Genomic DNA, 24,403 nt, shown 5'->3' with positions numbered 1-24,403 from the left:
ACCTGCAGTGGCGCTTATGGCCTCAAGGGGCACGAGTTACTTAGTTCTGCTTTAAAACATTTACTCTCACATTTACACAGCAAAAATAACTGGTTAAGACATCCTTTAATTTGCATTTTACTTCACTGTAGGGCCTTGAATCAAATTCTCCCGAGTCAAACGCTGCAACATGTAATTAATATCAAACAAGATGCAACTTTTCTTTGCAATTCAAAGTAGGTTGAGGACACGAGTGAGGGACCGAAATGTGCCAATGACGCAACAAAGCAGGAGTCTTGTGAATGTGACTTACAAAATGCCATTACCTTTTCATTCCATACTGGTTGTTTCTGCGTGACCTTTACACACGCTGTTTATTCCAACACATTAGAGGAGCTTTGTGCTGTGTACATATGAAACACCAGCGTTGGAAAATGTGATTCGGGCACTCATTTGTTCTGTGTCTCAAATGTAATAACTTTAGGATGTGTATAAATAAAAGCACTGTTACTTCTTAGTACTTCTTACCTTACTCACGCTAAATATATTACAAATACAGTACTTGAAAAGCATTGCTAAACGTCTCAAGTGAAAGTTTCTAATTCTATCCTCTATCCTCGTATAACTGTGTTTTCCGCACTAGCATATTTGAGTTCCGAGTCTAATTGAAATAACAAGGATAACCTCACTTCCCCTCTCTTTCTCTCTTGTTTCTTGTTCATTTGCAGCTGAAGAAGCTCCTCCTGGCGCCCGCAAACTCCCAGCTCAGCTATAATCAATACACAGGTGGCAAGGCACAGAACCATGCAGCCAACAGCAACCACCGCATCCGACCACCACCTGCCGTCGTCAAGGTAGGGACGCACCCAGACTAATGTAGCTACGGGGAGAGAGAGAGGGGGGGGAAAAAATAAATAAAAAGAAGCTTTGCCCTACTGTACACTCCGCTTGTTACGCTCTTCTGTGTTCCAGTGGAATTTATTTATTCTTCTTCATTTCGGTGGCCGCTTTTAACGACGTTCGTGCTCTAAGTCTGCTCTCCCACGGGGGACATCTCGTAATGAAAACAGGCTGATTGCTGTTGGGCTTTTCCAGGCGCGGCATCGACACTGTGGTCTCATTAGCGTCTCCGAGTATCTGCCGTGGTATGGAGTCTGTCGGAAAGAAGAAAAAAAAAAAAAACATGCCTGGCAGTTGTGAGGCGAGATTGATGCATTGAGATCAAAATATCAGACTTCAAATTCATATTAGATGGCCCTCCAAAGAGTTGTGTCTTCTGAAAGGGTGGGGCCGATCAAGATGAACGCCAGTCAGCCTAAGTATCGTATGGTTGTGGATGTGAATAAATGAAGTGTGTGATTTGGGTAATCTCTTTGCATTTGGCATCAGGACATGACACGCTCCATGTTGGATGTCATATTTAGCTTCCAGCGAGTCATCATTTGCTCTTGTTTGAGGAAAAAAAAAAAAAAAAGTCTGAAATCTGTATTTGTTCTGCTTTCCCCGGTGCGTCAAATCGTCTGGATGGAGAGAAGCATGTGCATGTGACATAGTGCGGTAAACACAGATTTGTGTGGCTGTACGTAGCGTCAACCTTCCACACGCTCTATTTTCATACTGTGCCTTTGAGTCATCTGTTTCTGGAGCACAGCGAATGAGGGCTCCCGGAGGACATGGTGTGCGTACAGAGCGGCGTGGTGGTGCTCCAAGGGCCACGCAATTAAGATGATGGGCGGACTGCACCCCCACCAATGCCTCCCAGACAGTTGGGCAACCACTGTGCTCAGGCTGTCTGAATCACTTTTAGCCTCTCCCCAGTCCCAGTCCCTTTCTTCTTTTATGTCTGTGTGCACTTAAAACTCAAATATTCCTAACTGCCAGCTGCACTTAAACTAAATAAGATGATTTTCTCTCTCCCTCCTATTGAGCAGACGGAGAGCCCATGGAACGGCAAAGCGCGCGGGGGTTCGACCCAACAGAACCGGCCAGTGAGGCGGCCCTGCACAGAGCTGCTCAAATACCTGACAGCTACCGATGACATCCTGCTGCACACCAAAGCCAGTGAGGCGCGGGGGCCCTGGGGGCCCGGCAGTAGCAGAGACAAGAGTGTCCTGGGTCTAGGTGCCTCTTCCTCCTCCTCTTCGCCTTCTTCATCATCCACGTCCTCGTTCTCCTCCCTCTCCTCCACTTCCTCCTCCTGTTCAGCCAAGAAGAAGTCGGTGTCGTCTCAGCAGCAGCAGCGAGGTGAGCGGCGGGCTGCAGAGTGTAGTGTGCCTGGTGGTGGGGCTGGGAAGTGGCAGCGGTGCCATGCTCACCATGATCAGGACTCCCAGGGCTGTGGCCATGTCTGCCCCAAACTACAGCACAGGGCGCCCAGTGAAGAAGGAAGGCCGCCAGGCGACGCGGCCCGCCTGGCTGTCGCTAGCTTTATTAGGTATATGCATTCTTATTCCCTCCCTCCCAGAGAGGCGAGTCACAGCTGTGAGCATTGCCGAGAGGCTGTAGGTGCCACTAAGGCTAGTGAGGGCTTTCGCAGGCAAGGCCGTAAAAACACCAGTGCGGCCCAGCAAGCTCCACAAAGGCACATCACACTGACTATTAAGAAAAGAGAGGAGAAGCCAGGCCATCCCCTACTCAGCCAGCTGCTCACCTCCAAACAGAGGCCTGCCCAGTACCAGGTCCACCTACACACAAGCAGTCCCAGTCCGAAACCCGCCTCACCCAAAAAACATTCACCCCCCAGGTCTGAGAGACCTATCCTGACTGATCCACACTTGGACAATAACGATTATGTTAGGAACCAAGAGGCTGAGGAGCCTGACTCTGGGCCCCTGTTGTCACCTCTGAATTTTGACCTAGAGACAGACTCAGGGATGACCATGGGCTTTGGACTGGAGCTGGGGTGGCCCAGTGTGGGCGGCTGTGGGGAGGATGTTGACCCTGATGATGTTGATTGTTTTATTGATGATGTCATGGGCAGCAGCCTGGCTGCAGTGCTCTCACAGGGCCCACTCAGCCCTCTGTTCCCTGCCCCTCCCTGCTTCACACCAGGGCAAGGGCACCCACACAGGCAGGCACTCAGCGAGCACCCCGATGACCAGGGCCACCCATTGTTAGGTAATCATGACTGCATCCCCCCACTGGCCTTATATCTGCTCTCTCTTCTCCCTCTCCTGCTCTAACAACTTCCCGGTTTGACTTCACGACTAACATGAACTCTAATTTGAATCTAACAGTCATTCTGAGGGCATCCACAACAAACAGCCTGCTCGCCAATGCTTTTGCTAGTCCCAGAGGCAGTCTTTGAAATTAAAATGAGCAGAAAAGGAGGGGGTGGGTTTGGGGCCGAGCCTTGTTTTGCTACTGTATGTCTTGCCTTCTTAAAAGTTGACCCTTGAACCCTGTTTGGCTGATTGAGCAGAGTGAGCTGAAGACGTCCTTTAGTGTGGGAGCCCGGGCTGCACTTTAGAGCCATGTCCCTTTAGCTGGAGCACAAGGCGGCCAGAGCCTCCGGGCAACTGCACAAGCTTCTCTGACTCTCCTTTCTTCCTGTTTCCCCCCCCTCCTCTGCCTCTGGTGCATGCGGTTATGACTTTACTGTCCAGAGAGGGGCTCACCCACTGTCATTGTTTTGTCTGTGGCATCGTCGCTGTCTGTCCTTACTCCATTCTGGGCCTTGCTTGTCTGTCTTTTTGCAATAAACGGGGTGTGTCTGTGTGTTAGGCCCTGTGATACATAACTCATCACTCCATCCTGCCTCACCGAGTGGACAGTCTAAGAGCATATAAACTGTTTGAGAATGGGGTCAATCTCAAAGCTTTGTACAGCAGTACTTATAGACTTCTTTCTAACCTGGGTGGGGTGTTTTATTATTTTTCACTTTTATTTTGTAGTGGTAATTGCTTTAATGACGAGCCAATTTGACATTACCTGTTGCAGAATGTGGGTGTTATGACTAGATCAATAATTACCAATGCTCCTTTTTGTTCTGCAGCCAAACCAACCACCTTGCCACTTCCTTTGACCCCAGAGTCTCCAAAGTAAGTGCAAGAAGTTTTTCCACAATATTTTAGGCCAACAAAAAAAAAAACAGAGAAAGCAAAGAGAAAGAAACGTTTTAGAATTGAAAAGACTAGAATCCGAGGCATTTTTGTGACTCATTCCCATTACTTATTTCACAAGAGCTTTGGAACTTCATGCGTGCGGCGAAAAGTGAAACATTACACATCTCTGTCTTGCAGTGACCACAAGGGATCACCGTGTGAGAACAAAACCATTGAACGCACATTAAGCGTGGAGATCGCTGGAACCCCAGGTAAGCACATGCACGCTCTGTAACAAGTGATTAGGGCTGAATATTAAATTTCCAGTCCAGTCGATGGGTTTCTGAAGGTTCGCGGCTTCTAATGGGTTAATCCCGCTTTCATCCGAGTTCAAAGTTCAAGGTGATGGGCCACGGGGAGCGTTTTATGTGCCAACGGTATTGATTAGGGTGTCCAATCTCCATGCGGGTTTATTAGCGGGCCCCTCCCACTCCTCAACCTCTGGCCCCTTTGAGTTAATATGCAGGCTCCGGGCCGCCCTATCAGATATAACGCTCGCTGACTGACGGCTTACTTAGTCCGTGCATCCATCGAAAATTGAATTGCCGCTGTTATTGTTTTAATTGGTTTTGCTGCGTAATTTGGTTTCCCCTTTTGCTATCTCGGCGACGCGTCCCCAGACGTGAGCGCAATGTGATCGGCCGACTTGGGAATGCGGCGCTGCCTCCGTGTAAACGTGATGTTCTGTCAGTATGATCTTTAGATTTCATTAAAATGATAAAAAATACTCATTTTAGCAATTTCACTGCATTTTTTGTGTGTCAGTATTATAGCCTAGTTTGGAAGGTATCGCTAATCCATTATATCGTTCCCATGCTTGGATAAATAAACGTGGTTACATCAGGAAGGGCGTCTTGAGGTTTTGTTCTACTCCTGACAGTATTGATGCAGGGCTGCTCAGTTGAGTGTTTCAATACAAGAGTTAACCCTTTAAGGAGCAAGTGACTATGTTTGGTCATTTCCGCACACTTTACATATGGCCTCCCTGCTGCACATCAGTATAAGGTAAAGAAGCATGTAGTCCTCACTCAGCCAATCAGAAGAGATCACCCGACATCAAAGATCCCACTACTGTGGCATTTGGCCAATCAGCAGAGACCGGTCATGCTTCCAACTTCCTGTTTTCTCTGAAGTCTGAAAAAGACCCAAGTCTGGTTAAATTCATGGCCCATTTCTTTACATAACTTGAAAACTAACCATAGTAGGTTGATGAAACTCACACATTTTATTGGTGAATAATTGTGCTAAGCGATGATATATGTGTTGGTTTTGGAGGACGTAGTGAAATAAGTGAAATTACAGCATGAAATAGCACCCTATTTGATCATACGCCCTGTTCACATATTTGGACATGCCAGTTGCACCTATTATTCATACTTACAGTATTTTCTTGACAAAAGAACCAATAAACCCGAGGACTATGTTTTTATGTTGCCAGAGGTTATTTTTAGTACAATTTTAACAATATTGGAGTTGACTGACCCCGCCCACTGCACATAAAGCACAATCACATTACAAAAGCTAGTGCCTATGTGATCATTCAAACAAAAATGTTTATCACAAAACACAACGTCTCCTGAATACCAATAAAGTACTTTTTGTATATTTTGTATTTAAACCTTTATATTTTACCCCTTAAAGGACAATGAACTAAATATGGTAACTTCACTCACATTGATTTTCTGCATGATTATGAACAATTTAAAAAAAAAAGTAAAACAGAAATAAACTCCCCCAATAACACTCTTAAGTTGAAATTATTTATTTTTAAGTATTTCAGTGAGTGCCGGATATTGATTAGTACCATTGCCGTTTCAACCAGTACTACTATTACCACTGCTGTTGCTTCCTAGCAGGTTGTTAGCATACCCAACAGCCCGCACCAATTCCATTATAGTATTTGTTGCGCTCCTCCAAACCCCCGAGAGAGGTCTTTAAGGACACCGCTGACCTTGGTCAAAGTGCTGTTTAGCCTTCTCCTGTAGATAAGCTTCCGGGGGCAAAGGTTACGAATGGCGAGACCTAAACAAAGCCGGTCTGTAAACCTCCAGGGTAATCATGCAGTTAATATTTGTCCTGTTTTACCGCGCACGGTTGATTTAACCAACCCGGGGCTACGTCTCCTGAACGAGCCCTGACTCGGCGTGGCCATTTTGGATTGAACATTAAGCGTTTTTAGTGAGCATAAAGCGGCGTAGGCGAAGGTGAAAGATCGCGAGTTGGAGGTCCTCCGCCGATTCCAAGCAACGTTTTTACGACAATGGCGATTATTGTGCTGTGACTTATAACCAGATGGAGGTTACAGGCCGGCGCGCCGTTCCACAATTCACCTTCAAACTCCTCGGAACTTTCCATGGAGCGCTGCCAATCCCGAATGACCCTATACTTTAGGGAGGCGGTGTAGTAATAGTGGTTTCATTGAAAGATAACATCTGTAAAATGGGCACATGCTGTTGCCAGGCAAATTACGGCAGGGCAATGTCACTCTCTCTTGGTCCTGCTATCAGCTGGAGATTAGATGGTAATTATCTGGACTTTGATGGGACAGATAAACACTAATATCCCTCAATATCATTCCTAACGTCGATTAGAAGGAACAAACTTAGGCAACAATGCATCATCAGCTGAACACTTTAGCTTCTTGTTGCTAGCCAGCCCTCACTTTTGCATTCTTGGCAGTTTACGGCAGCCCCTGTGATGTCTTTTAATAAAACAATACCTCTGTTTTGAACTGGTGGGCCGCGCGTTTCTCTTTGACCAAACTACAAGCACAATAATGTGGCAACAGGCAGCGAAGCCTCCTGGGACTTCAGCGTTCGGGCCTTAATCTCTGCCAAGCTAATAGATTTGTCCCGCTCGGCTGTGTTGTCTTTAATTACTGTATCTCATGGCACCGGGGTGGTCCGTGTGTGTTGCTATTTGCATGGCTTACCGTCGGATCAACTCTTTTTAAGCCCGGAGTTGTTATTCGCTCAGAGGTCTGCACTCTCAATTTCCAGCTGGACGGCGGGGGGGGGGGGGAATGATTTGGATACACTTCCTTTCTCTCTCCTCTCCGCGCCGGTTTTTCCTCGCTGACAGCCCCGGTGATTGGTGTCTGCATCTGTGGGCCATCCATCATGAGCGAGTTTGACTGAGAGGCACATATTTATCTAATTCTGATTTATTTCACCCCCGTCACTAATGGCTGCTAGTTTATGACCCCACGCGTGCATTGTTTTGGACAGATGGCGCTTCATTGTACCGCGTACCCCTCCCTTTTTTTCAGCCACCATTTTCCCTTTTTCATAGGAATCATGCATGCCTGCCCAAGCCTGCCGGTGCTTGACAATAATTATTAGAACTCATGGCAGACCAACATCGTCTACTTTTCTCCAGCAAAGGATATTAAAATGCGGATGTTGGGCTGTCACGATAATTACTATATCGACATATCAGATAAATAATACATTTATGGGCTCGATATATAGTGATGCACTTTTAGAACAAAGATTTACTGTCATTTTTATGCCTAAGAGTTGACAGTATCCAGTATCGTTTGAGTCAATAATATCGTTTATCGCGATGCTTTCCTGCCTCAATACATCGAACTTCAAATTTGTTATCGTGATAGCCCTATGTGGATGATACTTTCAAGCACATTGGCTCATGCAATCGCCTACAACAAGCATTCAGATCTTTATGAATGGTCAATGCTATCAATGCTGTCAATGCTGTCAATGCACACAAAACCCGGCAATCGTAAAGGTAAAGAGTGAAATTGCCTGATATTTGCGAAACTATAAATCCCCTTTGCCTGTAAGTTGATATGTATGGGGCTGCGGAAAGTCTATTTTGCATAGCTGCTATATACATTCCCCCCGTAATAACTAGGACTGTGATAAGCTTCTGAATCTGCCATTCCAAACACAGCAAGTCAGAATATTTATGTATCCGGCTCGCTCACTCAGTCGCTTTGCCAAGCTGTCTTCTCGGCACACGCTCTAACGCTGGATTTAATACTAATAGCTGTCATTTGGTGCAATTCGCCAGCAAAGGGGGGGAAGAACGGCGCATTATAAGAAGGAACAGAGGAGAGCGTAGGTGTTGCAAAGTGGCTGACTCGAGCGGCTCGGGGTGTGTGGGCATGTTTGTTAGACGGGGAGAGGATGGCAAGAGGAGAAACGCGATTGAAAGATGGCAGACAGGTAGAGAGACAGGGCGGCCATGTACAAGAACTTGGGAGTGAACGAGAGCGATGGCGGCGGCGACGGCCCGTTTGTGTGAGTGCGTTAACAATGCTATAAAGTGGGCTCATCTCAGGATTTCCCATATAAATGCCATCTGTGCGGTTGTAAATCTGTAGGAGGCGGGGATGGGGGAGATGCAAAGGGGAATGCCATCTGAGAAGAATGGAACCCCCCACCCCCCCCCTCAAACTGTCGACATTTCTCCACGAAAAAAAAAACACTCAAAATAAGAAAGTAGATTGTGTTTCCTGTTTTCGGTGTCCTCCAGGATGGCCAGACATTATTCAAGGGATTTAAATGCATTGGTGTGTGCAGCAAATAGTTGATGTTACTGTTGAAACTGCAGGAAGAGCTCAAAAACTCTCCATTTTGAACAATGAAAGCCACAGTGTTGTATTCAGATGACTTGGCAGGTGTCCAGTGTTGGGTGGATACTGTATCACACACATACCCATGCATTAGGTTTGTCCTCTACAAGGTTTTATGTTGTGTTTTTTTCTTTTTTTTTTTTTTTTTTAATAAAATGGGAGCTTTCCAAGGACAGGCAGGAAGCGGATGGTAAGTCATCCGTATAACAACACCACCATATTAAGTTACACCAAGCATTACATTAATCTGTCAAGATTGCAATAAAACGGAGCCCCGGATTAGGCCTGGTGAAAGTGAATATTTTAATCAGACATGTCTCTGTGGCCACTGCCCATAAAGCACCCTGAGTTTATAGACAAGGGGAGGAGTTGAGGGTTATTTGGGTAGGTTTGGATTATGACTCCATTCAAGTTTATGGCCCTTAACAAACCTTTGTATCTTTCTCTTTCTCCGCAGGTCTGACACCACCTACCACGCCCCCACACAAAGTCAGTCAAGAGAATCCTTTTAAAGCATCTCTCAAAACCAAGTTGTCTTCATGTTCCTCGCCAGCCTTGGCGTGCAAAAGAGCCAGGCAGAGCGAGGTGGGCCCCGGCGCTCTGGCCCTGGCCCCAGGTGCCTCAGGCGGGGGCCCCACCAGGAAGGGTCCCGAACAGACTGAGCTGTATGCCCAGCTGAGCAAAGCGTCCAATGCTCTCCCTTTCTCCCTGCACTTGACAGGGGGCGCTCACGAGGACCAACGTAGCACTAACAACAAGCGGTCTCGTGGACACAGTGACCACGACTACTGTCAGGCAAATGCCAAGAAGGACGGTAGCACAGCCACGGCTACCTGCACTACAGCACCGGTCACTCCTCCAGAGGACAGACATGTGGAATGTAAGGACTTAACCCCCATGGCCCCATCTTCATCTCCATTTTCATCGTCTCCTGTATCAGCTTCATCCATGCCTTTGGCCAAGCAGTACAATTTGGCCACGCAGAATAAGGAGGCAGCCCAAATTAAGGAAACAGAAAATCCCTCACAAGAAGTCCCAAGTGACCCATCCTCTGCCACCAATCGGAAACCCATGCGTGACCAGGAAATCCGAGCAGAGCTCAACAAGCACTTTGGAAAGCCCACACAAGCACTCTACAGCACAGAGAGAGAAGCGAAGCCTGCAGCTCCTCCCCCTCCAGAGAAGGCAGTGGCCAGTGACGGCACGACCCAGCGACTGCCAGGATCCAGCTACCTGCACCCGGGCTTCCTGCCCCTCCACGATGACCTGGATGTGGGGCGGGAGAACCGCTTCCTGTACCCCTGGGAGGGCACTCCTCTGGACCTGCTGTTTGACTGCTCCCCCTGCTCTCCCTCCTCCTCCCCTCCATCCAGCTGCTCTCCTTCACGAGGCTCTGTGTCCCCGCCCTCCTCCCTGCTCCTGTCTCCGGGCAGGCCTTTCTGCTGGACCAGCGGCGGCTCACGCTCCAGGTCCCGCTCCCACTCCGGCTCACGCAGTTCTTCTTCACACCACCGGAGGCGCTCTCTCTCCAGCTCACCCGACCGACGCCCCTCCTCCTGGTAGGTGTCCTCATCCTTTAACCCACACAGCAGGTGTTCACTCGGGGAATGCTGGGATCAGAGCTGCTGGGATAGGCCCGTAAAGACTCAGGGCAAGGTGCTCAACCTCCTGCCGGTCTACAAGCACATAGGATCATTACTCATTGTTCCTTGGTACATGTAGTTAGAGAACCTTCGACTTTGCTGTTTTACCTCGAATACATTTCCACCCTGTTGTCACATTGTGCACATTTTCATCAAAAGCCACACATTTCCCCAATTCACTGTAATAGATTCTCACTTAACAAACACTAAATAGACAGTAAAGTTGAAAGTTTCCGGGGGCTGTGCTTTCAGAAGAGTTTCATCTCCAGCAGTGGACTCGTATTCAAGTGTGTCCTTAGCATCCGTGTTTTTTTGTATAAATCTCTCGCTGCCTTCCCGTTTGATGCCGGGGCTATTGTTTTAAGCGGCAGCTGTTGTTTTTACTGAGTGGCGAACCCTCCTCTTTTACATCCCTGGAGATGAAAGCCCGATCCAGGCTGTGGGAATGCAGTCTGAAAAACCCCACTCAAAAGAGACTGCCATCATCAGAGCCTCTGTGTGAGAAACTACATTTCCCAGGGTTCCCTTTGATCAGAGCTGTGGGGTTTTGTTGTTTTTTAGTGGGAGAAGAAGAGGAGACGTGCGTCGATTTAGTGTGTTCGTCGGAAGTGCGGCGAGCGCGGCGGTGTGCGGGTGTGTTGCGGTGTTTATCTGATTACATAAAGGTCAACACACTCCACACCGCGACAAGACGCACTTCATTTTCTTTGCGCTCTTGTTCTTCGTCAACACAATCGTAGAGAAGCGGGCACAATTATTCTCAATCAAATAAACAATCAGCTAGCTATACCTTCTCCAGCACATTCAGCATACACTAACTTTGTTCATTTGTTTTTTTGAAGGACCGCCTCACTTCACACAGCGAAGAGAAAAAAAACACCTTTCTCACAAATTACACTCCATTCTAACACTGACAAGCTTTCAGAAATGATGCTCAGGGACTGGTGTTTTTTTTTTTTTTTTTTTTAAATGACAGTACAAAAGTGTGTTCCTGGCGCGGATAAATAGATTTTGAACAAAAAAATAATCCTCAAAATCCCTGTTCTGTGATGAATGTTTTACCGTGTAAGGTCCTCAATCTATCCAAACTGCCATCCCTTTGCTCCAGTGCGCTCCCCCCCAAAACTTCTCTCCCTTCATTATTCAAGGCTTCCTTCTTCAGCACTTCAATAATTGAGCATAGGAAGTGTAAGGAGTACAGGGTTATCAGCGCCACACTTGGGCCGCCAACATCCGCGGTATCGACTGGGCCCTCATGCAACTTACATAGCAGGGGTACATAGGCGCACATGGCTCAGGTGTATGGAAAGTTCTTTGTAAGATCATTACTTTCTCCATGAGTGAAAGTGCACTGTAGGAGCTGTTCTGGCAATGGATATGTTAGTGTTTGAAGTTGGAGTAACTTAAAAAAAAGAACCCGTAGTAGCAACTTGGAGTGTTCTTTTACTCGAGTGCAGATTAACTGGTTCGACACAAGAAAAGACAGAAATGTTTCCTTTTGTAGCATTCGCTTAATCATTTGTGTTTTTCTTCAGGGCTCGACAGAACGCAGAATCCAGCACTTTACGTTCCCGGACTCACAAAAGCCCCCGGTCCCGCTCTCCTCTCAACCGCAGGCCAAGGTGAGCATTTTTCACTTACTAGCTTGTTTTCTGTCATTTTCTTTGACTATTATATTACATCGATGAGGACATTGCTGTTTTTTTTTTTTTGGTGGTAGATGATCACCTACCACCAAAAAAATGAGGCCAACATGATAAACTTCTTATACAAATAACTGCTCCTTACTGACAGCGTGTTTAAACTTGGCCTGTTCCATTAGAGGCGGAAGAAAGTATGACCAATCCTACTGAATATTATATAACTGAGCTATACTTTTTAATCCCAATATTTCATCAGTTTCTATTAAACTTCTGCTTTAAAGCGTCATTCTTTTGTACGATGTGTCATGAACTTTTTCACTTCTTTTTTTGGCTGGTATAAAATAAATTGTATTCATGCAGTTCAAATCATAACAACGCCACCCAAGAAGTGACTTCCTGTTTCGATCCAGCACACCAAAATAAAAGCACCACCCTATTCTTTCTTTCTGCCTAACTATTAACAGACAACACACTTAAAATGTGTGTATTTATTATTATTTCAGCAGGTACATTACAAGAATATAATTTCTTGTAATGTACCTGCTGAAATAATCAATGAGACGAGCTGTGTGCTTTTATTTTGGCGTGCTGGATCGAAACAGGAAGTCGGTTAAAACAGCAGAATCGACTGGACTGTTGTCACTTTGCTTATAGCTCACACGATCTATAGATCCTTAGCGGTTTTGTTTTGTTGCCATATGATAAAGCAATTCTTCTTCTTGAAAAGGCTATAAACCCAAGCACTCCAAAAACAAACATGAGCCGTGCATTAAATAGATTTATTTATATGGCCCAGCCAACGTGTTTTGACCAAGACTTCTTCATCTCCATCAAAGCTCCCCTTCCTAAATATTTCAAACACCTAAAGCAACCAGCCATACCCTTTGTTCAACACATTGGCTTATGCATTGCCAGGTTCTTGCCAATACCCCTCCACATTCTGTCACTCATCTATCCTTATTTGATAGTGACATATTTGACTAGCGACAACAGAATCCCTAAATGCCGTTTTAAATCTTTAATATTCGTCTGGGCTTGCTTGGCTCTCCGCGCGCCTCTCCAGACTTCGCTGATTGCATATGCAGAGGCCCACTCCAGGGGAACATAGTGACACTGCTCTGAGCTGATTTGGCATCCACGTGCCTAATGACACCCGACAAGCCCAGAGAGACGCTCATCAGTGGGAACTTAACGGACAAGTCTAGTGCCAGTCCGGGGGGTGGGGAGGAGGGAGGGAGGGAGTGGAGCGAGAGGGGGGAGGGGAGATGGGGGCGGGAGGGTTGTGAAGTTGTACTTTTTCCTCTTCTTGATGAAGCCCTAACTAAGCAGAAAGTAATGACATGTGAAGTTGTGCTGACAGTTGCAGCTGCAGCCTGGCTCCCCGACTGCGCCGCTCGCCGCCTCTGCCGTGAGCCCCTCCTGTGGGCAACGTAATCACTGCCTCCGCCAATAAGCTTATTAATATAACTGACCAATACGGTTTTAATATCTGACCAAAACACAGCGAGCTCCGACAGTCTACAGAGCTCTAGTGTTTTTATAATATCAAACAGTCTGGTGCTAAAACCATATACATTTATATTCTTTTGGAAAAACATATATACTAATGGAGGATTTTTGAGAAGGAGATCTAAAACGTCATGGTGACGACAGTATTAAGACCCTATAACCTCTACATTCATAAAAGTTTGGGTCTGCTGTAATTCAATTCTTAACCTGATAAGATAATTAGGATTAAATATTATCGGTTCCTTAATTTCTGGGTCCCTGTTTTATGAGACTTCTTCATGCTTGTCTTCCAGGTATGACAGCTACGAGGAGTACCAGGATGAGTGCCTGAAGAGGGAGGAGCACCGCCAGAACAATGAGAAGTGGGAGATCGAGCAGAAAGACCGGCAGAAGCAAAAAGCTATTGTAAGTCTGAAAACAGTCTTTTTAACATGAGGCTTATTCTCATCTGACCCCCGATTAGTGCTGCGCCTCCAGCCCCTGTGCCACAGTGTCTTCACCCAGTACTTCTAAATAAAATCAGGTTGTGAAGGGGCAGGGTTTGGGTTGTCTCAGTGTTATTATCATTTCACTCATGTCTTCACAGTCATGGACAATAGGGTAACACGAAACAGTGAGATCAGAGGTGAGAGACCAAAAAGCAGTTTATGTTTGATGCATTCAAGCTTTTAGTGCAGATGGTCTGGAAGCGCATCGAGTAGAAAAAAAACAAATTTCATAATGCAAAGGATTGTTCAATAGTGGGTGTGTTGTCATGACCTTTACAGATCAAAATATAGGATATTCATGTTGTTTTGTGTAATCCTATTTACTTGAGCTGTGGACACAATCTGCGTACGTGCAGTATATCACAGTACCATTGTTTTGTTAGCATGGCCTTAGCAGAAATGTAAACAAACCATTACCATTGAAGTCTGCTTTCTATACACAATGCAATTGTGTTGAGTTACAATATGTAATATATCACTGCTGAAGTGCCCAAACAAAGGTTGATAAGTCACAATGCCTGGAATGCTCATTTTAATACTACCACTTCATTTCCACTCCCAGCAGTACTACTATTCAGTCTTTTTGCAACAGCAAGGTCCACATTTTTGCAAACCAGTCAAAACGAAAGCCAAAAATGTTAGCGTAAGACAAAAAACAAAATTGAACTCATATTACTTTCTGTATGCAGCCTGCAAATTTGGCATTTCCTCTATAGCTCCCTTCTCTTTGTCTCCGTGTGACATTAGTCAGGTTTCCAGCGGCGACCACCCGTTGATAAAGCGCACAGCAAATGACGCAGTAATGCAAACGTAGTTTGGCAGGCGTACACTTTTCGACATAGAGACACGCACAATTACAAGCCGGATAGAGCCGTAGCTGTCAGAGCAGGTTTGAGAGTCCGGGCGTGTGAAAGATGCTTGTTCCAACTGTCTGTTTGCGTATCTCTGTGTGTTTTTTGCCCATTCTCCCTCTCGCCCACACATACACAAGTAGCCCTCAGGGTGCCGTCAAGAAAGGACCGCCTATTTATCAGCTGTCAGCAAGTAAACCACTAATTCAGCAAGCATTTTTTGAACTAAAGTGAATGTATAAGCATTAAAGGCAGCGGAAAAACACCAAGACCAGAGATGGGTGAACAAATATGTGCCCAAGTTAATGTATACTTAAAAGTATACTGAAAGTTAAAGAATACTTTACAGGCAAGGTTATACAACATGAGCCATTGTCATATCCAATTTCTAATGTTACATCCAACTATTTTGGATATTGCAATAACACAATTATTGTGACTCTGGAAAAAAACTTTCAACACTGATTGTGTTAACTTAAGTGTAAGAAATGTTATTAATCATAGTGTGAAGCAAAAACTACATTTATACTAGACATTTTCATCTTGAACACGACATGATTAAATGTAGATAGTTTACACTTTCTTCTTCGACTGTAGTCAATCAGTAGCCTTGTGTTGACTATTCTGTCACACACTGAGCAAAGGTGAGATTTCAGTTTTGCGTTCAGCAATTCAATACATGTGACTAAAGCCCTTCAGTCAGCAGGCAATATTTGAATAGCCACCACCAGAATAATTGTTTAGAAAGTATATTTTGTGAACTACTTTCTTAAAGCAAAATATTTTTCAATTTGAGCAAGAGAAATATGCCTTTAGTTGTTGCTACTCTTTCAAATCAAATACACTGCTATTAAAGTGAACGTCTCCGAAAAAGACTTTTTGTTCTGTGTCTGAGTCACCCCTCGGTTTTATTTTTAGCCTCCATGAAAAACAGTTTTAAACTTGACACGGCATCATTTGATAAAAATCGCAGCGTGCCGCCACCAGTTGATGACTTGGCGGAGAGAAAGAGCAATTGTAGCGTCGAGAGAGATTGAAGGCACCTCCAAACTGCGGCGCTATCAGATCAAAAGAAAAAAGAAAAACAAGTGGAAGCAATCACGGGGTGAACACAACAGAGTGAAGAGGGGGGCGAAGCAGCAGAGGTCTGAGGAGTCAGGACTCGGGGGTTATCAGGACCAATTCATTAGTGCCATGTAAAAAACGACAGGAAAACTTTCAACTGTCTAATCTTTGGCTTTTTCTTTTTTTTCCCTCCTCCTCTTCTCCTTGTTAACGAACAGGAGGAGAGACGGGCGGTGTACGTGGGTCGACTGAGGTCCGACTGCACCAGGACGGAGCTGAAACGCCGCTTTGAAGTCTTCGGTGAAATCGAAGAATGCGCAGTGAACCTGAGGGACGATGGGTAAGAGAGAGAAAGAGGGGCGGCTGGACAGGAAATATTTAGTTGAACATTTCTGCCCTGTGGATGGGCCTATGAGGCTCAAGTGTGTGCTTCAGCTTTTGAAATGGGAAAGCAAAACCGTTCATAGCCTATAGCTTATATGTTAACTCAGCTAATCGCTTGGATGTTGATATACTTGCTAATGCTTCCTTACCTAATGGCACAATAGTTTCTATTAGAGATGCACCGATGCAGCTTTTGATGCCGATACTGGGTTTTGAGACTTTCTTAAAAGTGTCTTTCTCTGAGTGAAAAATGGTTTTGACTCTTCTCCAAACATTTAACAAGGATCGATGGATCCTCTTTTCTACACTAAATTTCCTTGGGTATATGACAGGATTTAGGTTACATTAATATAAACAACTCACATGAAGTGATCTGATCATTACAAATATGTTAGATCAGTTGTTTCTTAAACTAAAATACAAACACTTGGCTTCAGCAGTACTTATTTTACTTTATTACACTACTTTAGGTATTTCTATCATAGTTTCTGACCCAGCCTTGATTAGTTTTGGTTAATAATAATGCATTGGTTTTATATAGCGCTTTTCTGGACACTCAAAGACGCTTTATATTGCATTATTCATTCACTCCATACTTGGTGGTGGTAAGATACTATTGTAGCCACACCTGCCCTGTGGTATACTGACGGAAGAGAGGCAACCAGTCTGTGCCATCAGCCCCTCCGACCACCACCAACCACTCACTCACTACATTCGTTTGGTTCCTGGTGTTACCAAACGGTCTCCCATCCAAGTACCAACCAGGCCCTTCCCTGCTTAGCCTCCGAGGTCTGACGGGATCAGGCATAGCAAAGGCAGTATGGCCACACAGGCCAGCTTTAGCATGCTATTGCTAACCGCAGAATTTTGCGCGGTGATCAAAAATACATTTACGAAGGAGGTTAAAACTAACTCAGCGATTGAATTCTCCTGGTTCTTAGCTTTACAATGACATATAGCCCATATTCACTTAGATGTAAGCGGTAAAAGTTGTGTTTTTGAGGCGTTGAGAGCCAAAACTACTATCGCTTCAGTATCGGATATGTGTAGCCGATATCTGATATCGTGTCAGATCGGGGCATCCCTAGTTTCTATCACTGTCATATTGCTCACAAACACTAAAACAGTCTCTATTGTTTCCCTTACAGCAACAATCTGATGCAATCTTTACATCAAAGCCACAGTCGCTAAAAGCCCCTTTAATGTCGACAAGACTGACATTGTAACCTTCCATTCCCAAACTCCCAAATCCCAAAGATACACTTTTATTGATTCTCCTTTGCATATAAATAGCCAAAGTCACCGCCTCCCTCCCTCCCTCCCTGCGCTGTTACAGTTGCCCCCACAGCAGCAGCATCTCTCTGACGTACGGCTATTCGATTTCTCTTTTTTTCTTCTTTTTTTTGTTGACCAGGGACAATTTTGGCTTCATCACGTACCGCTACTCTTGTGACGCCTTCGCAGCCCTGGAGAGGGGACACACCTTACGCCGGTCACACGAGCCCCAGTTCGAGCTGTGCTTTGGCGGGCAGAAGCAGTTCGGCAAATTGCATTACACCGACTTGGGTAAGTGCCGCATGCATGACGAGACAACTTTGCTTTGTGATGTGCAGATCATCTTCCAATTCAAAAGTCCACGGGCCCAAACCTCAAAATCTATAGCCCAAAGGAAAGCGCTACTTTCTCAGAATTCCAATGTTGTGCGCCATATTTGACGTAACAGTGGGTTTTGGAGGGAAAGTCGAAAGGTATTTGATCTCTGATGATCTTTGGGAACCAGGCGTTTGATGCTGCACTGTAATTTCTAAAGTTGTAGTGGTAAGTTCAGTGTCCACCAGGCCTCGGGGCACATAAGGACACGCAGGCCAGTCAGGGATCCTGCCCAGAATAGGACCCTCTTCCTTCCCAATAAGCGAGCGCGAGTCGTCTCTCTAGGAAAATCTCCATTACTCATGCACACCCCAGATGCCACTTTGTTGTTATGAAAAGCATTTACGGACGTGGATAGTCCTTAAAAGCATGTCTGCGGCTCCTCTCCCCCCCTCTTCTTCTTCTTCTTCTTCTTCTTCTTCTTCTTCCCCTCCCTTTGAATCTGCGATGCGTTTTCATGTTGGCTGTATATATATCCGGAGCGCGTGGGCGGCGGAGATCACAAGAGCGTTAGGAACTGAGGAAGGGGTTGCGGAGGTGATCTTCTTTTCTTTTTTTTTTTTTTTTACAAGGACATGGGGATGGAGAAAGGGAAGAAGAGATGAGGTGAGGAAGAGGGAGGTGGGAACAAGGTTAGGTCCCGGTTAAAAACAAACAGTACTACCCCCCCACCACCCTCTGATACGCCCCCGTCCCGAGCGAGGATCCATCTGGCGCCAGCTGCTGTGGGGTTTGAACTATAGGCGGAGTCGGACGGTGGTGCGAACGAACCGATGGAGATGTAATGCAATGAAGAAGTTAATTAGTTAAAGACTGTATTTATCTCACAATGGGTGGTTTAATAGGGGCAGATTTGGTACATCTTTTTGCTTAAACTATTGATGCTTCCACGGCTACTACCTCTGCTTCTACTTTGCATTTTTTTTTAGCACTAACTACTGAGTGTTATACAATAGAAAGCAGCTCGATGCAATATTTAACCGGCGTGCGAGTCGCTCCCGACAGCTTTTTGTAGCAAAGACGGGACTGGAAAGCTTATGAATCCATAAAGTGAGCACACACACTATCAAGGTTTCCATATTGTCCAGATACTGAAATATGCACTCAAATGGACATCGCTGAAGGTTGCTTTTTTATAAATAATGCACGCTATCAATGAAATCAAGGCTTTCTCCTCTTTCCTGGGTCCTTGCCAAGTTGCAACAGAAAATGAGCCGTCCTTTTCTTAGCGGGAGGACTGCAAAAAAAGGCTGGAAAAAACGACGGTTACGGCCATCTGTAGGTGACATGGCAGGCGGGTTATTGACATCTCTTGCTTCTGACATGCATTTGCCGCTAATGTATGGGGTCAGAGCTGTATAATGCGTTTTTTTTTTTTCTTTTTTTTTTCCAGAGGGTCAATAAGTCAGTGAGGGGAAATAGACACATTATCTTTCATAAATGGAGGAGCTACTATACATTTCCAAAGGCCCAAGCCAGTGCTTTTATCAGTTCTATATCAACACCACTCCTGGACAAAAGCGTGATTAAAGTATAGCAAAACTCTACCAGCTCCAAGTATAGCTCCAGTATATGCCAGGAATAGACGTAAACCAGGCTAAACCATATCAAAACTTACCGTATTTTCTGGACTATAAGTCGCTCCGGAGTATAAGTCACACCAGCCAAAAAAATGCAAAATGAAGAAGAACAAAAACATATATAAGTTTCTCCGGAGTATAAGTCGCACCAGCCTTGGCAACTACCTGGGCATGGAGGCGAAACTGCATCGTTGACAAGACTCTCCCGGCAGCACATTGTTCAAGCCCCCATTTGCGAACTCGTTCCTCTATCTGTGGCCATCTAACTTTTAGCTCGCGATTAGCTTTTTTTGTTTTCTTCATTGCAGTAAGAGTAACCTCCACTTATCGCCAGTCCCTCACAAGTTTCTGCTCACTCTCAATTTTTAAATCTTAAGTAGTACAGGAGTAGCAAATATTGGTACACAAGCCTAGAGTGCCCTCTAGCGGCTGTCAGCGTGAAAAATAACAAACATTGTGGGATTATAGCCTACTGTATATTTTGTATAAGTCGCACCTGATTATAAGTCGCACCCCAAGCCAAACTATGAAAAAACAGTGCGAAAATACAGTAGTCTAAGCTTGTACTAAACCATGGGTGTCCCAACTTTTTTCATGGGGGGCCACATATTGGAGCGTAAATGGGTTAAAGGGCCATAGATTGGTGGTCAGTGCCGCGAAACCTTCGACTAGCAGAGGTTTAAATTGTGCCTCATACCTTTACTTATGTTTAAAACCTTAATGCCAGCTCTGTCTCACAGTACAATGTTAGTTGTTAGGTTAGAATTGTGTGGAATTATTACATATTAAATAAAAAGGACAATCTCTGATGATGTGCATAGATTCAGCAAGAAGCACTTTGGACACCCCTGTACTAAACTATAGTATCTAAACCATTTAGTGATTAGATGGTTTCACAGATTAGCTGCAAGTGACTAAATTAGGACAACTTGGATACCTATAGATAAGCAACATCTAAACTATAAATAATGTGTTGCTATGCGTGCACCACGTCTGAGATCTCTTTCCTAAGCCATTAGCCACTTTTAAGTACTGAGGAATTGGCCCACAAAGAAACAGTTACTAATCCACAGCCTTGAGCACAGACATTAAACTGAAATTGACTAATCAGTCTAGTAGAATTGAAAGACCCTTTTTTGTGTGTGTGTTAAGATTGGGCTATTTTGGTCGTTCTTTTAGTGATAGAGAGATAATTTAAGCATGCAGACTTCTTCCTCTCCCCCTCTTCTCCGTCTTGCTCCTTTTTTTCTTGTTTTCTGAGACACTGTCCATTAGTTTTAAGTGGAACGCCAAGGTATTTTTCATCCCTCAAGGTGCGCAGTCTGACACAATTCAGCCCGCGGACACCGCATTAGATCAGGAAGCGAGCGTCTTTTAGCTGCCACGGACATCCCAATTCCTCAAAGCTCGGGGAGAGAGCTGCAGGGAGCTTTGGGGGTCCCATTTGTGAAGCTGTCTGTAGGCGGAGATAAGACAGTTCGCTGGGTATTATCAGGTTCATCAAGAAATATAGGCAGGGTGAGACAGATACATTACATACAGTATTGTGTACCAGGTTTTCTGGAAAGAAAGGGAGAACAATGTACAAACATGAAAAGATGTGCCTAGAATAATCATATTAGTTAATGTGAGCTACTGCAGGAGGGAACTATGGGCCTTTAGGAGGGCCACGTAATGTGCAATACTGACGGCAGCTTTGGAATTCCAAAAGGGGGAAAACAAAGAAGGGAAAACAGAACTTTCTTCACCATTACTTTAACAAATGCTAAATTATGAATACTTTCTACTACATAAAGATACAGAGACATGGAGAAGAATAAAGTAGTTCAACAGTCCATAAATACTTAAAAAACAATGCTAACCAGGAAGCTATGGTTAGCTTCATGCTACATGTGCTAACGTTAGCAACAAGTGTCATTTTTTTTTTGCATCTACTGAACAATTTGTTGTGAAAAAACATCCATATTGACCTTATTTTGGTTTCACTTTATTAATGTGCGAGAAATATGTTTATAGTTTGCCAGAAAATGTCTAGAAGTTGTGAAATATCGTCCAATGAGAGTCTTTCTTCCCCCTCGGCTAGGCCACACCCCCTTGTATGACGCGTTGACTGGAGATTCCAAACTTTACGTAGTGTTATATCCCGCCTATAGTAATGCTCAAAGCTACAGAGCGTGAATATGTTGAAAAAGATCAATATTGAGTGGGTTTTTGACAGTTTGTAAAATAAGGACATTATGTTTTCAGTTGTAGGTAGCCTGTTGTCAATTCTACCACACATAGAGAGAATATGTTTGTATGCAATATGGGCAAAAATGATCATGATAAGGAGGGACAGGGATAGTTAAGCTTCCTGACAGGAGAGTGGATGAAGCTGTGCCACTAAGTTTAGATTTATGTTGAAGAATACTTGAATGAGCACTGTCAATTCCAATCCCTGGCCTCAAACGTCCCAAACTCAATTATTTCTTACGTAGTCGCACAACTGACCATGTTTGTTCCCCCTTGCAGACTCTCACTCAGACGACTTTGATCCCGCCTCCACCAAAAGCAAGTACGACTCCCTGGACTTCGACAGCTTGCTCCGAGAGGCGCAGCGCAGCCTGAGAAGGTAACCAACCGGTCGTCGGGGGCAACGGCTGTCACGTGACTCGAGAGGGACTTCCCGATACCTCACAGTTTTTGTTTTGTTTTTCTCTCAAGACTATGAGAAGATTTTACGCTCTATTTCACAGAGTATATATGAAGAAGCATATAGACGTATATCGTGAAAAAATGAATATATCAAAATGAAGTTTACATGAACATAGCTGCTGACGACGACGACGAGGAAGCGATGCATTGTGGGAAAGCCAGTGAACCCTCAGAACCTGTGCAAAAGCAGGTTCAATGCACTCTACTGCTGTTGTGAAGGAAGAAAAAAGGAACAGAAACTGTATTTTTTTTCCTCAAAGCACTACAATACCCACAATCCTTTGGGGTAGCAGCTTGTTCAGCCAGATTGGTTTTGTTTTTTCTCTTCTTTTTATTTTCTTCTTTTTTTTTGTGGAAATCTGCTATGTGGATCTGGTGTTACTTTGCAACACAAGCGGGAATTGTATGGAAAAATTCTCAAGGGTGTCTCTACGTTTTGAAGAGTTTTGAAATGTAGCCGTGTATTTACAAATACTATAAAAAGGAAATATTTTTGTTTTATGTACATATCAGATGAGAAGAATCTTTATTTGTTACAGCTATGCACTGTAAAACGCAGCCTTTTTTTAAACGAAAGAGGGAAATTTCTTAATTCAGAATGTTTGATCTGTAGTGATTACGCCACATTGTACACCTACATGATGTTTCGTCATGACATGATTGTAAAAAAAAAATAGAACAAAAAAAAAAAAACTATGTTGACTGCTCGGCTTTGAGGGAGCAAGTGAACAACGTCCTTTTTTAAGTTATTATGTCTGGGGAGGGTTCAAAACAAAAAAAAAGTCCAACCATGTATAGTTTTATCTGTTTATAACGTTTCTCAATCAGTGTTTTTTGCCAGTGTAAAATGCATTTTTAACGTTTTTTCATGATTGTAAAAAAAAAAGAGGAAAAAAAAAAGTGGACCCCCATTTTTTTAAAGAATTCTTTCAAAGCAATCAGTATATAGGCGACAGTTTGATTCTTTGGACGTTCTTTTTGATCAACCAAATCTAATCAATGTATTTATGTATTTATTTTTTAAATCTAAACTACTATTTATGAGCTCTATCTGACGTGGCGTACCTCATAATACGTATTTATTTTGTCTTTTTTTTCTGTTATTCACAAGACAAAATCACAAGACAGGGTGTACAATAATTAAATCTTGGTGGGGATTCTATACGACCTTCTATGCCTTTCCGAAACAATCACGCCATTTCAGCCGATAGTCCGTAAATCCATGTAGAAGCAATAACAATTTTTTTTTTTTTGCGCCGGGAATTCTGTTCTGTTTGTAGTTGTCCCACTGGAACCACCTGTGACATGGCTCTCGCTCACGCTTTTTTCGATTAAGTGAATGCCAAACGAGAAGTTTACAATTTCTTTCCTGACTCTCTCTCTCTCTTTTTTTCTTTTTCTTTTTTTTTTAACGATCTTGTATTTGATGTACAAACAATAACGCATAGTAATAATATTCACAATAATTGCAAGATGATTAATAATAATATAAATGACGGGGGAAAAAATATCTATAAAAAGCAATAAATTATTTTTCAGAGTTGTATTTTTAGCTTTTATCGTTCTGTGATTTTTTATTTTCGTTTATTTTCTTTTTTTTTTTTGTGGGGGGGTGGGGTGGGAAGGGGGGATTTTTGACCCATTACCCAGTCGCTGGTAGCTGAGATGACGCCATTCCAATAAGTCTTGGCCTCCCATTGCTCTTCCCTTTAAAGATGTCCGTGATTGTACTGCACGCATTACTTTGTGGTACTCCGTGTGCAAAGCGTCCACCTGTATGTGTGTGTTAAAAAAAGAAGAAGAAGAAAATAACTGTTGTGTAGTGCATGGCTAGTCCAGAAACACTTTGGATATCTGTCTTTCTCAATGGCGAACTTATTTCTACCACCTTAGGAACCGATTAGCCATGACCTTATGACCACTGTGTAAGTGTTAGAATTAAGACAAAAAAAAATAACAATAATAATGGAGGTTGCACATTTTGGCTGATTTCGATCATGGGCAATATGGTCATGGCTGGACAACTGGTTTAAAGCAATCCAGCCACAAGCAATACGAGGGGAAAAAACAAGTGATATTCAACAAGACAGACTTCAACTTTGCAATATTTTACTACGCCATTTGATCGCACTACCAGTTCCGGCAAAGTTAACAACTAACGTGAAATCAAATTGTGTCAAGACAAGCTAAACGTGACTAAAATCATACACAAAACCA

General features: G+C 44.1%; 1 protein-coding gene across 6 annotated transcripts in view; it reads left to right on the top strand.

Moving 5' to 3' along the window:
- The window catches only part of ppargc1a (peroxisome proliferator-activated receptor gamma, coactivator 1 alpha), a 308,069-nt gene extending 284,871 nt beyond the window's left edge, over positions 1-23,198 (top strand). For 2 of the 6 annotated variants that reach the window (XM_079580342.1, XM_079580341.1), the window contains exons 4-12: positions 708-833; positions 1,911-2,413; positions 4,221-4,294; positions 9,137-10,238; positions 11,858-11,944; positions 13,768-13,879; positions 16,097-16,218; positions 17,677-17,828; positions 22,004-23,198. In XM_079580342.1, the coding sequence (XP_079436468.1) occupies positions 708-833; positions 1,911-2,413; positions 4,221-4,294; positions 9,137-10,238; positions 11,858-11,944; positions 13,768-13,879; positions 16,097-16,218; positions 17,677-17,828; positions 22,004-22,107 (2,382 nt within the window). In that variant the 3' untranslated portion in view covers positions 22,108-23,198. Of the gene's footprint in view, positions 1-707; positions 834-1,910; positions 2,414-3,973; positions 4,020-4,220; positions 4,295-9,136; positions 10,239-11,857; positions 11,945-13,767; positions 13,880-16,096; positions 16,219-17,676; positions 17,829-22,003 lie in introns of all 6 variants that reach the window. The other 4 variants (XM_079580343.1, XM_079580344.1, XM_079580345.1 and 1 more) reach the window with 3 other exon arrangements.
- The last annotated feature ends 1,205 nt before the right edge of the window (positions 23,199-24,403 follow it).

Source organism: Gobius niger (genome assembly GCF_951799975.1).
Source record: "Gobius niger genome assembly, chromosome: 21".
Taxonomy (NCBI): Eukaryota; Metazoa; Chordata; class Actinopteri; order Gobiiformes; family Gobiidae; genus Gobius; species Gobius niger.
Note: the sequence above shows the minus strand (reverse complement) of the source record. Positions and strands in the feature narration are given on the sequence as shown.